Consider the following 18,322-nt stretch of genomic DNA (forward strand, 5'->3'; position numbering starts at 1 on the left):
CACGATGAGCATTGGTATCATGTTACGCCGTTGGAGAAGATGGGATTAATAATCGTAAAAGTATCTCAATATCCTTGAAACAGCTGTCGTAAAGCTGTTTGTGATATTCCCCGTACGTCAAGACGAACTTTTCCCTTATGCGTAAATTCACCCCTTTAGCTTCAGGCTTATAGATTCCTCTCGCACGACCACCGCCTTTGTATCCGATCCACCCTCCGAAAGCGTACGTAAGCATGAATGGGTTTAATCAATCGAAGCATCGATCAATCTGTGTTTTGTTAACACAGTCGTTAAATTTGCACTGTACATATATGTTTGTTATTTTTCAATCGACAATTTAATAATTCGTTGATGAATTTTTCACCTCAACGCGGCGTATAAAAGTTCACAAACGACCACCGCCCCGCCTAATCGTGGTAGGTTTAGTTTGTTTCAACAAATCGTTTGTCGTGCAGGGAGATTTTTTTATCATTCAAGATTCTCAATTTCTTTGATGCGAGTCGAACTCCCGTAATAATACATTATTCACGCGTCTGAACCCGAATCGAAATTTAGCGTTTATATTTGAATCTACCGGGGTTCGTATAAACCTACTTCGAAGGAAACTGAACCTAGAAAGCCTGCATTGAGCCTCTAGTTCCTAAAAATTTAAGAACAACGTTTAGATCGAACCTCGAACTCGAAAAATTAAAGTACCAAGCCCTACTTTGACGATATCAGAAGACGCTTGAACCTATTTTGACGCTATTCAATCTACAGCTGCTCCATTGGAACTGTAACTCCTCATACACAGATATATTATTACAAGGACATTAAAGTGTTAACGATGAATAATTCAAGGGCTATTTCGACCTAATTTTTATAAGTTTCAATAACATTTGAAAATTAATTATTGCATTTCATCTGTACATATTCAAAGTTCTTACGAATACAAAAATGTATTTAACGCGAGAGGGGCATCAATTTAATGTAAATAAAGAATCCTAAATTCTAAAATTTATTATTACATTGAACTGTACTTCCTCCGGAGGGTTAAAGGCGGGTTCTAAACATACCTTAGTTTGAGCCTAAGCTTGGTAAATCGAGAATTTTCGAACATATCTAGCGTCCAAACAGAGTCTAATATTACACCGAAACAGACCCTATTCTACTATCTTTACAACCCTCCTTAGAAGCTCCTGTACAGGGTTTAAATTAGTAGGCGTTAAATGCCGAATCTGGAATTTAGTACAACAATCGACCGTACTCTGCAAGTTAAGAACAAGCCGGAATAGTTGAGTTAAAAGAAAAGCCGAGTCTACCGAACCTCAGGCAATTCCAATAACGTCGCCGACTTCCAGCCCCGTCATCGTTCGCGGCAGCAAGTCGACGCATGCCGGGTGCGTCACGGGCCGCAAGACATCCGACGATAACCGTGGTTCGAAAAGCTCAGGGGTAGATCCTCGGACCACCGGGTCGTTCCCTTCTCGCGGGCTTCCTCGTCGTCGATCGTCGTGTCCCAGGTGCCTCGAGAAATAATCACTTCAGTGGCTGTCGACCAAAGACATCCCACTCAAGTTCCCCCCGACGCCGTCGCCGCCGTCGCCGCGGGGCGACGGGCAGGGTAACCAACCATCCAACCACCCCCGGGGAATCAATAACCGACAAGAGCTCGAGCCCCGAGCCCGAGGCCGACCACGAGGGTGGGGATTGCCACGCCCACGGCACGCGACCAGCACGCGACCGGGCGAAGGGATGCCAGCAACCCCTGCTCCTTCCTTACCTCGCGACGACCCGGTTCTCCCTCCCACCCTCCCACCCCCGGGACTGTCGTCTGTCCTATGACAGGGATGATTGTACCTGCAGGATAATTCTGGTTCCGTTACATCCTTTTCGTTGGAGAAAGATTTCCGCTCGTAAGGTAGTAAAGGGTGGTGGTTTCAGAGTCAAAAATTAACAATTTTATTCACCAGCTATATGATTACCAGATATTGTAATTGACAAGTTACAATGGTCAACAAAATTTTTCAACAAGGAAGGTGCTTGCTAATTTTTAAATACTTGTAATCGAACCTCGTCATAAAATCATATTTTTTTTTATTAGAACGGGTCTAGTTTTTTTTGTTACACCTACTGTACCAGTAAAATTGAATCGTTTATCGTTTTGAATTACCTTTTTTGGTTCAGGGTGTTTTTATTTTCTTTGTTATTTATTGTAAATACCAGTTGATTAGTTACAATAAATAACAAAACACTCTGTATGAAAAAATGCAAGTCGAAACGATAAACATTCAATTTTACTGGTACTAGCTATACGTGACACAAAAAATAGACCTGATCGAATCGAAATAAATATATTATTAATATGAAGGTAGATGGCTACTTGAAAATTAGTAAGCACTTTTCTTGTTACAAAAATTTTGACGATCGGTGTACTGTAACACTGACATATATAACCTAATTTTCGTTCGTAAAATCTGTATTTTTTGAAATACTAAAAAAATTACGTCGCAATAAAACTATTCGTATATAAAATATTCCAACATCAATTCTATTACACTAAACCTTGTTCTTAACATAACCAGTTCAAAGTTTTCACGTTACACATAAAAAGTGAATTTTTGTTGATCAGTGTTACAACTGTCCAACCACGTCAACTAAATTTTTTTCTATGTTTACAAGCCAAAAATTAGTTTTGCAACAACGAGTAAACGGCAATTACAAGAAAATGTTGGACATGCAATTACAAACGTTCGGTGTGATTATAGTGGTCGATGTCTTATTCAGAACCATATTTTACCTTTATAGTTAAAAATGATGATCTTATACAGTAAAGGACTGTACAGTAACCAAAAGTATAAATTGTTCTCATCGCGGTACATCAAAACGAAGTATCTCTCAGAGTACCTTCCACCAGTCTTCCGTAAGCTCTGTTCACGGTTCCAAAAAATCGTCTCACTCATCACCTTTTTCCCATATATTTTCTTGCCAACAAATCTCCCCGTTTGCGAAGACCATTGAATTTACGTTGCGTATAACTAATCTCTGCGCAATTACCGAACATGGAATACTCGATTTTCATCTTCTAATTGTTATAGACAAGAGATGGTTACACACGTACTCCTGATGCTTTATAGTATGTACCTATACTTTATACCCAACCAGTTTATTTCCCTGTATCTGTACTTTTTCTACCATTTACACCCTGCGGCAGGTCTGTTGTGTATCAACGTCGAGGGCGTGTGGCATGTATACGTATAGGGCATTCTACGCCAGCTCAACCAACATCAAATTTTTCTCTGCAGATTCGTTTTATTCGTGTTGTTTTTGCAAAACGAAACGTCTTTGGTCGTTATTTAAAAATTTGAAAAAATTCCGAATAATCTTACGTCAGATATAAAAATTTTCAACCCTAGACGTAGAGTGGGCCAGCTTTTCGGGTTTATTGTTTTTTCATTTTTTTTTTTTTTTTTTTTTTTTTTGGAAGAAAGATTAAAAACAATCAGAAGGAAGAGTCAGTTTATCATGAGCGGTTGCTGAAACGTTTTTTTTTTTTTTTATTATATGTAAAACCGGATATTTGAGAATTTTGACAGATTCTAACAAACTATTCAGTTCTTTGCAATTTTTTTAAAACTGAGAAAAAAAATCTGTAAGAATTCTTAAAACCCTGGCTTGCGTATGAAAATATTTGAACAGCGGCCCACACGGGGTCTAAAGGCTTGAAAATTTTCATATCCGACAAAAGATTATTGATAATTTTTTATATCAGAAATCACAAGTAATAGAAATTGAGTCGAAGAAAATTCGTAAGAATTCAGAGTAACTTTTTGGAGTTGGTAAAATTGCGTAAAATTTATTTTTAAGAAAATGAAAAACGGCGAGGGTCCGACGTTGGCTGAGTCGGCGTGGAATGCCCCGTATATACCCACGATACGTGTGCCCATTTACGTGTCGGCGCAAAGTGGTTCGCGTAAGGAAACCAGCGTCTGCAGGTGGGAAGATTGCGGTGAGGCCGGATGGCGCGTGCCAGACTCGCGCGCGCAGACACCGATCGATCCGAGTCGCAACCCTCAAACCCCTCGCGAGGACGGAAGTTCCGACTCCTTCGTTCCCCTCGCGGCGCTCGTTCGGATCCCGAGTGGCCTATTAACCCTTTGAGTCGCACGTCGTTGGGCCGATAGTCAACTTTTATAACGAGACGGTATTGCGCGGTGTTTGGTGTCGGAGATCGAATGTCAAAAATTCAAGATGTCGGACGAAAATTTGAAATTTGATCGAATGTTTGTCGAAAAATTGTATGCAGGGGTTTTCGGGCTCGCTGAATGGATTCGTCGTATTGAATTTTCAAAATCTGATTTCAGATTCGTAATCAGCGACCCCGAAAACTCTTGGGCTGAGTTTTTTCATCGGATTCGATCGAATTCGACACTTTCATCCGCCATATTGAATTTTTTAAATCCGATTTCAGATTCGCAATCAGCGATCCCGAAAACTTGTATTTTATGTAAAACATGCGTACGCGTAGAGCCGTTACTTTCTCGGAAATGAAATATTCCTTCAATTTTCATGATTTCTTTCAACCAATTTGTTTCCAACAATAATAATTTACATTGTATCGTAATAATTACTAGCAAGTATTGAAAACCTATCGGTATACTGTCAGAAATAGCAAAAAACCGCCAAGAAATATGTTGAAAAGTTCACTGAATATACAAAAAAATGGATACAAAATAGGTGGTAAGAATACTTACCGCTATGACTGAAAGGGTTAACTGGTTGATGTTGATGAACATTTTTTATAATGGACGAAAATCTAAAGAAACCGAATTTCCCGCACAACTGACTGCAGTTTTTCCAAATTATTTGGTTCCACGATTCGATTTGCTTCTGAACTACACGATTTTCATGTGAAAGAAATCGAAGGACGGAATTGTAGAAACGTTGTGTCTTCTCACAGATACCTGCAGCGGAAGATCTGCAAGCTATCGGTGATAACTTCCGTCGCAATAAACAGATCAAGGCTCGCACAGCACACATACGCTTTCTGTCTCTTCATATCTATCTCTTTCGAGAATCTAATATCCGATGGTGAAAAGTAGGTTGCGAGAAGATTCATAAATCTGTCAAGAGAGATGCGCAACACGGAGTGGTGAGCTAAGAGAGAGAAGAAGAAGAAGAAGAAGAAGAAGAAGAAGAAGAAGAAGAAGAAGAAGAAGAAGAAGAAGGAGAAAAACGGGCCGAGCGGGCGGAATGGGGCGGTTGGTTCAAGGTATAAGGCCGAGGCGAATAGAATAGATAGATGTATAGATAGGGAGGCAGAAAAAGCGTTTCGCAAGTGCCGCGAAAAAGGTGGAGGGGGGGGGATGAAAAATAAACGAGTGAATTTAGCCTGACGTTATACATACGAAGAGTAATGTCGCAGTTATTCCGCGTATATCACATCGAAAAATATTACGATACAAACACGCACTGTCGTTATTCATTTGGTTCATTTATTCTCCTTAATTTCTCATAATTTCATAGTATAATAATTACGAATGATATTTTCTAGATTCTGATTTATATTATCCGAACCTTCTAATTGCAGTGATCGAAGTACGGAATTTTCTTTTTTACGGTTAATGCAGAGGATAATTGTCTGCCTTTAAGGGGGGGGGGTCAAAAACTCTCAAAATTCGACAACGTAATTTATGGACGTTCCCTAAAAATCGTGTTCATCGGTGTTAATTAATATTATCTGAGATGAAAACTACGCAGATTCTTAATTCCTGGTGCAAGTCAGACTGACAATAAGCACACGGACGCGTCGCCGCACGTGGGCATGAAAATATACAGGCAGGAATAACGAGTCGAGGAAACCGAAAAAACCTTTTAAAGTAATATGGTCGGGGCCATAACTTCGCATAAGCAGTACCTTCGGACGGGGGGGGGGGGGGGGAGGAGGAGGAAGTGCGATGCCATGTTTGGAAAAGGTTGATTTGTTCGCCCCTTCAGATCGCTGGTATAATATTATACCGTTGTTCGTTCGTCGCGGATGAGACGTCTGTGTCTCCTGTACACGACCTCCGGTACCTTCGTCTGCAGGGTTCTGGCATATGTGTATTAGATTTATAGGAAGCAACCCTTTTTCATTTCATTTCATTTCATTTCATTTCATTTCATTTCATTTTGCTTCGTTCCATTCCATTATATTCGCCGCTCGCCGCAGTTTCATTCCACTCCGTCTCACCACCCCGCAATGGTTAGGCTGGACCCGCGGATTTGCTCTGCGGGTTATCTTCCGAGTTGCGGCCGTTAGTTAGCCTTGCACTCCGATTTTTATACACATCGCCACGGTTCTCTTCACGCGCACACCAACGTCCGGGCTTCGTTATTAATATAGTAGTATATGGATTTCGCGTGTTTCCGTTTAATGCCGTTCGGCCAATTAAAAAAGATGGATATTTACGCCCCTGCAGTCCTTTTCTCACCTACTCGCGATTTTGATGTGCTTTTATATGCGCATACGTATAACACGGTCAAAAGGGGCGGGTTTGAAATTCCGAAAGTGCAAATTTTCGAATTTTATTCGTGCCGAAACTTGAAGTAAAGAAATCAAACTTTAACGAAACATCAAAGTTTCGAATGGTCCGAAAACCGACGATCAAAGTTCCGGAAGGACGAAATGCCGAAAGGGCGTGACCCCGACAGGTAAAAGTTCCGAAAGTGTGAAAGTGAGAACACTTCAAAATCCGAACATCGAAATTCAGTATGATCCAAGATTTTCTAGTAACTAGAATTTTCGGAATCTTGCATTTCGGAATTTTGAACCGTCGGATTTCCGACGACTTGAAACTTTGTTGTTTCTTCAGAGTTTGTTTTCTTCACTCAAGTTTTGCCACCAAATAATTCAGAATTAGGCGCTTTCGGAACTTTAACCTCGCCCCTGTCAGAGTGGAAATATCTACTCTACATCCCGTTCTAGCCATGAAATTTTCGAGTCAAGTTAAAAAACTTTTGTCCTCCAAAGTACGCAATCAGGTTTTTATCATCGTTAAACAGTCGAGATATTCTTTGTACACGATGGCACGGTTCGACCTGTAAGCATCGAAAAAAAAGAAAAAAAAAAAGGAAATAAAAATAATACCTCATTCTCCGTGAGAAGAATAAACGCTAAGTCGATTTAGAAATTCTATCTTCGAAATGAAAGGTAATACAGCTGAGGATACATAGAACGCGGGGTGGATGTAGAGGGTGGTAAATGCGGTGTAAGCAGGTATCTAGCGTGCAGTTGAGATCGCCCGAACGAAGCGTTACGGCTGATCGTAAAAGACAAGGTACCGTAAAACGGGAGAAATTAAAAGTTTGAAACTCGGCTACAGGACGTATACCTGTAAGGATTCTGCAGTATTAAAAGCGAAATGAAACGAGTGCCGAGTTGGGCGCGAGGCGTTTTCTCCAATAAATGCGAATTCCTCGATACGTGATATATACGTTTTTCTCGATATTTCGGCAAGGCGGTTTCAACCTCTGTGCCTGCTGCATTTGACGTCTTTCTCGCAGCGGGAACGACGTGAGTTGGCTCCGGTAACGGGCGGTTTTTTCTCATGTTCACCTCCTTCTTCTTCGTCTTTGGATCAGTCGGTATTCAGCGCACACCCGATATAAACGTCGTCATTAGTGCCGGTCTCTCCGCGTTCTTATTCGCCATTGCTGTATTATACTCGATGCTCTCCGCTTCTGCGGTGCCTCATGAAATAAGGATTCAGCGAAAAAATCTCTGCCGATTCTTCGTTCGTCCTCCGGTGGCCCCCGGATTAAATTTTCAATTCACTTCTTAACCCCGGCTCCTGCGACGGCCAATTTCTCGGGATTGATTCGTCAGCCATCACGGCTCATTGTCAGTTTTAACATGCGAAAATAATCACCAGAGGGTACAGAGTGCACTGGATTTGGTCATCTTACGGTACCAGCAATTTTGCCCATCGTTTGATCCACTTGTGGACATATTCATTACGTGTTATTGGAGGTTGTGTCCACAAGCAGTACAGAGATGCTTTCGATCTACCTATGCAAACATTAATTTTTCAAACCACAGTACCGTGACTCTGTTTAATTCAATTATAGCTTTTCGATACGTTTTGCTGCTTGTGTAATTCGAAAAATTTATTATCAGTGCAAGCGGAGCGCTTGGAAACTTCGGTATAAACGAGCTTGCTTAAACTTGGATTGTATGATCGTGAATTGCGTGACTGAAGATATCAATAGCCGAAAGATTGAGAGATCCAGAATTTCATGAAGGTGCATTTTGTGCGGTGCAGTGATTTAGAAAGTTGCATCCGCCTTGTATAATATTGATACAAGTTTGCTTCTTTAACCTAATCTCGATGAGCCGAAGGGACGCCTTTCGAAAATGAGAAATCAATCAAACCTGGCGTTTATCACGATGATACGCCGTGGACTGCAGACTTGTACAAATTTCTCTTGTACGTGTACCGGCGACCCTCAATTTATGAGCTTTTCGAGTTTGGACAACGTAAAGGCAAACAGACAGTCCTAGGCAGCCAATTACCGAGGGTCGACGATCGTATTTATTTTCGACTCTCGAGCTCCCCCAGCTTCGTTTTCACCCCAAAAGGACTTTCGACCTCGACTCTTGGCTAGGCGAATCGGAGTAAAAATAGCCGGATAGGTGGCTAGTTTTTTGATTTTACGTTAATCTTGAAGTTGGCGGAGGCGATGGGGTGAAACTGCGATCTATGGAAATAAAGGAATACCTCTGAGCGTATACACGTCGTGCGATATTTAATTAGCGGATCCTGTAGAATTGTGGATTTATCAAATTTCCTTGATTTATCCCCAGACATTATCCGGTTCTCCAACTTTATATTTACACAAGCACAAGCTCCTCAGATTGAGAGGCTCTCTTGAAACTTTCCAAACTCCCCTCCGTCCCCTCTACACCCTCTCCACTTTCCGCAGTTCCCATCTGCAGCCCCGGGACGAAGTTGCTCTTCAGAATTCGCTCTCCTCTCCACCCTCGCTGCGGATCAATACTTGGAAAATAACAAAAGTAAATAAGTTTCAAACGAATGACAAATATGGATTATTCTACCCAGGTCTCGTAAATCATCAATATCCGTATAGATAGTTCAAACTGCTGCTGCTGCTGCTGCTGCTACTGGAATGCTAGACGATTGCAGCGAGCTTCATCCCCACTTCTATTCGGCAATTCGCTCACCGAACAAATTAATCTCGAATTTATCGATCTCTCCCTGCTTCCTCTACGCACTGATGGAATTCTTTTTTGCCCCATTCGAAGAAACCGCCATCCATCCGTTACAGAGCGAATAAAATTATCCCCACGTCCATCTTCTTGCAATATTGTCACAATATTTTCACATCGGGTCATTCCCATGATCGCAATTTTAGGTGAGCTTAGAGAGCGAGGTTTCCGAATTGATTTTTATTTCCTGTTGATAATTGCATTCCTCTCTACAGGTATATATATATACATTATACATGTATATATGTATAGGGTTTACGTTGAAAAGAAAACTCGGTGAAATTTCATCGCGGGGAGGAAAAAAATAAAGCGTTGGAATCCAGATTCTCTCCTCGGGTGAATTATTCAAAAGGTACGAAGTAAATGAATAATATATTTGCTCTCGTGTATGGAAGGGATGGGAGTCTGTTACCTACTTACGTAAAACCATACCATATCACATATGTGTATTGCGTCTGTAACCGAGTCTGGTAAAAGCATAGTTAAAGCTGTCTTGGTATCGCTGGTAATAATTACATCGGTAAAAAGACGTCACTTCTGAATATTTTTCAAAGCCTGCGGTGCGCGTAGCTGGACTAGATTTCATCGATCAGCGTCTGTAACGTGACTGGAAAAAAGTTGAAAGCAATATAGCGTATGTTGAACAAAAGTTGCAACGTATCGTTATACGTGTAGCTGTGCTGCAACTCTTTTCGTAAACACATAAATTTTCGCCATCGTTCAATCCGAGCCAACTCTGCTGACCTCGCAGCATTCGCAATTCCCCGACATCCAACAGAGTTGTCTATCTACGACATAACCGTATAACTCATACCGTGACGGTTTCATATGGAAAAAGTTTCTCGACCATTTTCTCGAGGGTAAACCTATCCCGGTGTTGTTAAAAGTCTTGGTAGTGATCCTAGCGATCTCGTATAAATTTCAAAATCATCGATATCGAAAACACGACAGAAGTCGATCGATTGATCTTCGAAACGCAAAGAACGTGGATCGGCATATGGCAATGTACGAGTCGCCATCATTGTAACACCTTTCGCGTATTATCAGCACAACTCATACGTAAAAGCTAAGTCACTGTCAAAAAAACAAAAAAAGAAACACAGAATTATAATAAATGAAATACAGAGAGAGGATTCTAAATTCTAATAAGAACAGAAAGGCGAAAGACACTTTGTACTACAAAACTTGAACGTTAGACATTTGAAAACAATTAATAAATTGCTGTGCGATGATAAGCGTATGTTTGGAGGGACGAACAATTTTGTTAAATAGATAATTGCGTATAACAATTCCAGATCGCATAACTCGTCAAACCGTAAATAAAGAAGGAAAAAGTATTTCACACTGGTATATTTCATGCGAGAAAAGAAAATTGTTTTATACATAATACATGTATTTCCGTTGTTATGAATAACTAAATTAAACGGTCCGCGGGAGTCTTTCAGATTCTTGAGCTTTTCATCGTGCGTCCGCACCCCGTTCTACTCCTGCACTCTCGTGAGGTAACCACCACTTCAAGCGATAATGATCAGGTAGCCGCGTTAGAACGCGATACCCAAAATATACGCAACCGAATCTCTACGCCGGGTTTCGAGTTCCGGGCACGAGACCGTCAGGTGGCCGGCAGGTACCCGATGTCTTCGGCCCATCACGATATTCTCCCCGCCCGCGTTGGTGGCCGCCACCTGTTACCCAGGAGCCATTTTATACCATCAACCTTCCTCTTCGATCCTACGATAAATAGAGAGATCCCTTTTCCACGCTCTCGAAAAAAAGGTCATCGGCTATTTTTTCACACGTCTTGTGAGTGATTTATACACCTAACGGAGTTTGCGTGTACGTGTACATACATTCATTCAAACATACATGCATACCTGCGTACCTACCTACTTTCACTGTATGTACAATTAACCTGGAATGATGTCGACGGATTGATATTTTTCCTTTGTATATTTATATTCGAGTCACGGATTCTGAGATGTCATGGTAATACGAAATTATGCGGTTCTTCCTCTTTCTTCGGACCTAGATTCAGCTGCCTGATCTCGTCTTCGTATCGCGAATTCTTCGGAGGAGGACGAACCAGCCGCGCAGCTGCTTGTGCCAAGCTGTTGCAGGCTGGAAGGACTCCGCGTATTTCGTGTATAAAAGGCTGACGAAAGAAAGTTGTAAAAGGGGTTATAGTCTGGTCGGGACTTTTCAAAAATCGTTTTTTTAAAATTTCATTTCGTAATCTACATATATTCAAGAGCTTTTGCAATTTTGCACGCGTTTTTCTGAAAACTACGTTTTCAAAGTCGGTGAGCAAGATTTCTCGGAAACGGCTGAACCGATCAGTCTCAAATTTTTACACAAGCTTTATAAATATATTTTTCACTCCTTGATCGAAGGTTTTTTCTTGCCGATAAATATTTACCATTTTACAAACAAATTAAAGCGAATATTTTTATGGAAATCAATATTTTTTTGTATAGCTACTTTATCGCCAAATTTGTTGCTACGATATATTCTTATGAAAATCGTGACTGATTTGATACCTGAGCTAGCACAACTATTAATTTCTTTTCTTTCACATTCAATTAGGTTGATGAAATTTAGTGCTTTTTTCTTACTAACATGTTACACCATTTTCAGTATTGCTGTGCTACCTATTTGTCGAAAATGAATATTTTCCACACTCGATTCTAAACTTGGCTCAACCATGTATTAGCCACTGTAGCAATTTCGTTGCTTCTCCTCTCGTAGAAGAATTAACTACTGTGAATGTTGCCAGGGCTCTGGGAAAGCGCACAACCACACCGAATCCACGTATAATCGTGAAGAATAAACTGAGCTACACAGTCGTAGCAGAAAAATTTGTCGCAACAGCTAGAATTTTGCAAGTTTAAGTACCGGGTTTGTTACATCGAAACGCCACTTGGCTATGCTTGCAAAATATTTGTTTTACTGTTCTGGTTTCTGCTTCGATATTTAAAATTCTTGCTGTGACATATTTACACTAAAATTTGCCGATCCAGCGAATTATTATTTTTTGTGGCAAACGCGATAGGCAAACGTAAAATATTCAATTTCTCAAAAATAGGTGGCACAGTGAAATTTAAAGAAGGGCAAATTTGTGATCGTGCTCATTAGGCTGAAAAGCTGGTTAACAGACGTCCTATAAATAGAATTCTCACGTCTTGGATTGATTCGATTAATCGTAAATTTTTCTTGCATTATAAAATGTGCACTTGGTTACAAGTAGTTGGAAAAAAAAAATCAAAAACCCAACTCGAGATGGTGCTGAAATTGATAATTACCGTTATTGAATCGAAATAGTTACGTTTGTCAATGTTTCATTATTAAGCAATTGGTTTTTGCATGGGCAGAAATACGCTCACCCTTTTCCTTCAACTAATTCTTTTGAATCCGTCCTTCTGGAACGATCCTCAGTAAGGCCATGTCGGTTATGCGTTTTGACATCCTTGGGATAAGGTGGACAAACGAATATAAATCAGTTAGTCCAGCGCTCGACTGACTGTCCGCTATCTGATCGCTTTATCGATATTTACAAGTGTAATTTAGCCTTATAAATCATGCAAAAACTGGTGCCCATAAATTCTGGAAGTTGGACGACGACGAGGACGACGGGTATGGCGACAGTGACTGGTTGGTGCACTTTGACGAGGAGACATGCCGATACTTAGTTATACCCTGCCTACTTGAGAGAGATCCGAACGGATCAAATTGAACCGAACCAAACCAAACCTTAACATTCGCAGGCCACGCGCGAAATAAAATATTTACGCGATGGAATGCTGTAAGGGGTATAAAGGAGTAGCAGTTATACCCAGTCGTTCACCGGGTCCATAAAACAGAGGTGGCCTCTATGATTAAATGGCTCGTAATGGCATAAAAACCCGGCACACGGAAAAAGAGACTTCCATATTCTCCAGCGGCTGGAGAGTGAGTTGAATTTTATCTCGCTATATTATATTTGATGAGAATTCTTTCACTTGTTCCTCAAAAATTCTCCACATGCAAGCCTTCAAATTAACAGTTCTCGCAATTTGCTGCATCTACTTTTTTCCATGAATATATGTCAGATACCGACGATCAACGAGAAATAATTAGGATGAGAATAGAGAACCCAGTAATTTCAGGCTCCTATGGTAATGCCTTGTAGTCTTGCCCCCTGTTCAACCCAAGGAAAGAAGGATGGCAAATAGTGTTGGACGTGTACTGCAGCTTCGAGAAAGTTCGAGTGATATTCGATCGAAGAAACATGTCGAAAGAAGTCGATTTGTAACTTAATCTGAAAGTCATCAATTAGATCCGTAGGATGTAGGTATCTCTGAACGAGAGACTCGGCTGAAACGTATAAAGTGGTACTGAAATACGCATATATATATATATATATATATGAACGAGAAGAGCCGAGAGCAATCGGAGGGGGTGTGGAGGACGAGGAAGGCGGAGAGGGGACGAAGGACAAAGCTGAAATAATGCAATAAGAAGAAAACCCGTCTCTTCTTTGTCCCTAACGTGCAGAGCTGGGACATCATTCTTGGTTCGGTACAATTGCCGATGTTGTTGTTGTTGTTGTTGTTGTTATTATCGTAGCTGCTTTTAGTTTGATGCTGTTGTTACGATCGTCGTTAACGTCATCATCATTACTTTAATTGCTACTATCGTTATTCGAAGTTATTCGACGTGTCCTTTCAACTACCTACTTCTCTCGAAATGGAGAAACGTTGATAAAAGGTATGAGATAAAGCATGTCGTCGTCGCCGTTGAGAATATAATCCATTATGCAACAGTGCGCAGGTGATGTATTAAATGCATAGTAAATGAAAGTGCCGTATCTACAGACTCAGCTCTCTCTCTCTCTCATGGGATTCATTCTTCTGGTAATACCATAAATGCAATCTTCGGATCCTGCGGCAAAAAACGAATTTTCTTTTTCCTCTCTCCCTACCTTGTCAGCACATCTTTGATGTCGAGAGGAAGAGCCAATTTGCATTGTACAAGAATTACCTCTCTTCCGTTTCCTTTTATTTCACCCAATTTACGTTACTGACGACGGTGAGTAGAAGCAAGATTCAAAAAAATTGATCGCTGGTCATCCTTCGATTTCTTATGATTATTTCAGATTTAGATCGCTCCGATTCAGGGTTGAGAAGCGTTGATTCCGGGACGTTCGTACGCATGTGTAGGTACATACAACAGAGCGATGTTAAAATGGGAACCTAGCCTTACCCTCCGCTGACTCGACCGATGAAAAAGAGCTCTCTCGCGTTATAAATTCATGGAATATTTGCCGACAGAACGAAGCACTGACAACTCGGTGTGTATATACCCAGACAAGGAGGAGAAAAAGAGAGAGAGAGAGAGAGACATACATCCCCAACATCCACAGCGTCTATGTAAATCGATTGGCCAAACACAGTGTTGCCACGTCTCGTATAAAAATGAGCTGAAAAATATTTAGGAAAAGTTGGCCACAGGACAGGAGAGGTACAGGGCCGGTGTAATCGAATTTCTTCTGAAATTTATTCTCCTGATTTCAAAGGCATTGCTGCAGCAGCAGCGGCGGCAGAACTTTACTTTATCATTTTGTAGAGAGCAAACTGTCCATTATAAAAGATGATGGCTCAGCCATTGTTCGCCACAATTCTCATTTATCTTACAAAACGTTTTTCCGAAGGAAAAGAGCTTACCTCTTCATTGCAGGGGTGTTCACCCTATCTTTTCTCGACAATTATTTCTACTCGAGGCGTTGACCTCAGTGACCAGCGATGAACCGCGAATCTGTCAGGGACCATCTCTTCGGCTTCGGTTTGCTAAAAAGGTGGATTATCTCTTGTCAGAAAATATATGCACATGTACCTACGTGGGATATTTAGTTTGTTTTCGAATGTAGAATGTAAGTTGCTCGAAAAAGAGGTTGGTTTTTTCGAGATCAGCGAAACACCCCACTAAGGTGTTCATTAGGGTTGTCCTTGTTTAAGGTGTTGACAAATGTTTTCCGCCTTACCACCCAAATCAACTTCCAATAATTCAAAAATAATTGCTTTATTTTTTCAGTTTTTTACCTCGTTTCTAAGACAGTCCGATTTGTAATTGAAGTTTCTTATATCAACTCACATTGGAAAAACTTTTTTTTCTTAGTCTATATTTTATCGCAATAGTAATAATGTTCCAAAAAATCTGTAACTACGAGGTCTTAGTGGGCATTAGTACTACTAACTGAGAAAAATACTCATCATCATACCAAGCAATCTATACGAATTGCACTACTTCTAAATAATAAAAAGTCAGGTTTTGCTGAATTAGCAATCTTAGAATTGAGGTAAAAATCTGAAAAAATTAGGCAACTGTTTTTGAATTATTCCAAATTTATTTAGGGGCGGGGCGGAAAAATTCGTCAACACCCTAAACAAGCACCACCCCAGTGTTCATAATGCAAAATTTAGCGTTACTAACTCTTTGAAGTTGACGGCATCGAAGACCGTGTCGGGCATCTCACGCCAGAGTACATTATGGATGTTGAAAGTGAACAAGGCGGCAAGGAGGATAGAAATGACGGCGACGCTGGTGAACCCGGGGTAGTTGTAAAAGTGGCGAGTCCCTGCCCAGGTGAATGCGACCCAAAGGGCGTTCCACATCCCGGTATAAGTGCCGCGAAGTAGAGTAGGCACGGTCCTTGCGCCATAGTTGAGCAAGGTGCCGTAGCCAAGCCCGACGGCGAAGATGTTGGCCGAAAGAAGAGTGGTGGCGGGTCCTGTGGTGGTGAAGTAGTCGTCGTGGAGATTGGCCATCAGTATAAAGGTGGTGATGAGGAAGAGGAATATGGTGAGGTGAAGGAGCCTCTTGTGACCCATCATAAAGAGGCAGCACTGGCTGACGATGATCCCAGCCATTTCTACGTGCCCGATGATCGCATACCAGACCGGCACCCGTTTATGGTTGTAGATCAGCTTCGCCTGAGCACCTCCATTTATCACGCCGGACAGGCAGACGAGGTACCCGATGCTGATCATCTCGCAGGCTACCCCAGAGGCTTTCAGAAGATTCCAGAAACTCGGCCACCCTCGGGACAGCTGCTTCTCCACGTCGCTGTGTTCGACGTAGACCACGTGGAAGTCCGAGGGAATTGGGATGCCGTTCGTCTTGCCCGCCTTTTGGATCACCGCGCCAAGTTGCACCGACCTCCGCGTGCAAAAGAGCCAGCAAGGTGATTCAGGCACGAAGAAGACCAGGGCCAAGAAAAATGCGGCGACCGGAACGTTGATCACCAGTAACAAATGGTCCATCGATCCCATCGCCTCGAGGAGCGTCGGTGTCACCCCAACGCCGAGGCCGTAAGCGAGACACGCGAACGCCATAATCCGAGTCCGTGCGACGTTGCTGCTCAGTTCGGCTGCCATAACGAAGTTGACGATGAAGCCACCGTGGAAAAAACTGTGACAAGTCCGGACCACCACGTACGTGACGTAATTCGGAGAGAAGACGAGACCGATTGCTGTAAACGGAGTCACTCCGCTCGCGATCAGGAGGACGGGACGACGGCCAATCCGGTCGCTCAAACAACCGAAGGTCAGGTAACCCGTGATCTTACCGGATATCATAAGCACTTCCCACAGCGCACGCTCGTACTCCGGATTGCATGCCATACGAAACTGCAGGAAGAGGAAGAGATAGAAGAGGACGTACCCACATACCAATGGCTGCATGGATATTTAACGCGAACCTTCTCGGCGACGGTCCTTCCGAATTTTCTGCTATAATGAAACCTCTTGCACTTTACCGTACCAGCCTCGTTGAGTCGATTTATCGTTGGACTCCGTTCGAATGGAACACCCCTTAAAGAGGCGAAGTCATACCTGAACATGCGGCAGCCCCTGAATCGATCGTTCCATAGTTCCGGAGTGAGGCTTATGGCTTTACGTGTCCCAGCAAATCCTGCGACTTCGTCGTCTAGTTTGGGCTGTTCGGAGCGCGAATAATGGCGATGAAAACGTTTCTGCTAGGGATAATCTGGCGGGTTAATGGGCATACCGCGTCCGCGTGGCTGTAAGTAATCCATTCCTGGTTTGTCCAGCTCCGAAGAGTCGCGGGCTTTTCGCACCACCATCCGGCCAAGTGCTGTACCGGTTCCAGACTCCCGTTCAGCATGTGGATCATGATCATTGCGCACGAAATCGCGGCTATGATCATCTGCCAGATGCCGAATCCGGCCGCAGCTACTATCAGCTCCTCGGACGGTACGACAACGTCCCGGTCCCTGGAAAGGCGTACGCGTCGTCGGGGTTAGACGAATCCTTTCAATCAGAGGGTCGGTCGTGTAATTTCACTTTTCATATTTCTCATCATCCAATCATTCTGATTCGTTGATTAAACTTTGAAAACCAATCAGAATGCTTGGATGGTGGGACATGTGGAATTACATAGTCGACCCCCGGGCTGTGACTTACGCTCTTTCGACGTCCACTGCTGACGCCCTCATCGCGGTGAACCGGATTCACGGTCGTCAGGACTTACAATTGAATCGCATGATCGCGTCGAGTCCTTGGAACTGTCAAGATGCCGTACGTTGACATTTGAGCGTCGGTGGATCTCGGGTGTTATGAATGTTTAACGAGCTAATTCTCGGAGGCCGAAGGCGATCGTCTCTGTTTTTCCGAGGTCTTAACAACTCTCGAGCTCGTTAATTTCACGGCGTAATTCGACCCAGCTTCCTCAGCCCTTTTCAAGTCGCCGGAATATCCGGGGGCTTAGCTCGGGCCGACGGGACGGGTCAACTCGGCGACGAGGATGGCTCACGCAGCCTTGGGAAAGACCTACCCCAAGGCGTCTGTGATAGGGGTTGGACCGGTTGGTCGGATGGCTGCGACAGTTGCCGGGATTCCGAACTAACCCTGCGGGGATAAACGGGCGAGCCAAAGGGTCGCTCCCTTTTCACCTCCGGCTTGCCCATCGTAAAATATCCTCCTCGGCTTCGTGGCGTAGGTCGGGAATTCTGCACCGAGGTCACGCGGATAACTGCAAGCATACGTATTAGGGTGGTTCATTTTTTAATCTAATCATAAGAAA

General features: G+C 42.6%; 1 protein-coding gene across 1 annotated transcript; it reads right to left on the reverse strand.

The window, feature by feature from the left end:
* Positions 1 to 15,684: 15,684 nt before the first annotated feature.
* On the reverse strand, positions 15,685 to 17,735 carry LOC107218681 (solute carrier family 22 member 5-like). The gene is made up of 4 exons (XM_015656633.2): positions 17,704 to 17,735; positions 17,288 to 17,513; positions 16,980 to 17,216; positions 15,685 to 16,908 (listed from the first exon to the last, which is right to left on the reverse strand). Exons 1-4 carry the CDS (start codon positions 17,733 to 17,735, stop codon positions 15,685 to 15,687), a joined length of 1,719 nt encoding a protein of 572 aa, XP_015512119.2.
* Between the last annotated feature and the right edge of the window lie 587 nt (positions 17,736 to 18,322).

Source organism: Neodiprion lecontei, chromosome 4 (genome assembly GCF_021901455.1).
Source record: "Neodiprion lecontei isolate iyNeoLeco1 chromosome 4, iyNeoLeco1.1, whole genome shotgun sequence".
Classification (NCBI taxonomy): domain Eukaryota; kingdom Metazoa; phylum Arthropoda; class Insecta; order Hymenoptera; family Diprionidae; genus Neodiprion; species Neodiprion lecontei.

Bases quoted from the DNA above. Each gene is read 5' to 3' on its own strand.
- LOC107218681 (XM_015656633.2), bottom strand. From the start codon at position 17,735: ATGAGGGCGTCAGCAGTGGACGTCGAAAGAGC. The intron at 17,514-17,703 runs GTAAGTCACAGC...ACGCCTTTCCAG, and splicing joins GCAGTGGACGTCGAAAGAGC to GGACCGGGACGTTGTCGTAC. The intron at 16,909-16,979 runs GTTCGCGTTAAA...CTCTTCCTGCAG, and splicing joins GAAGGACCGTCGCCGAGAAG to TTTCGTATGGCATGCAATCC.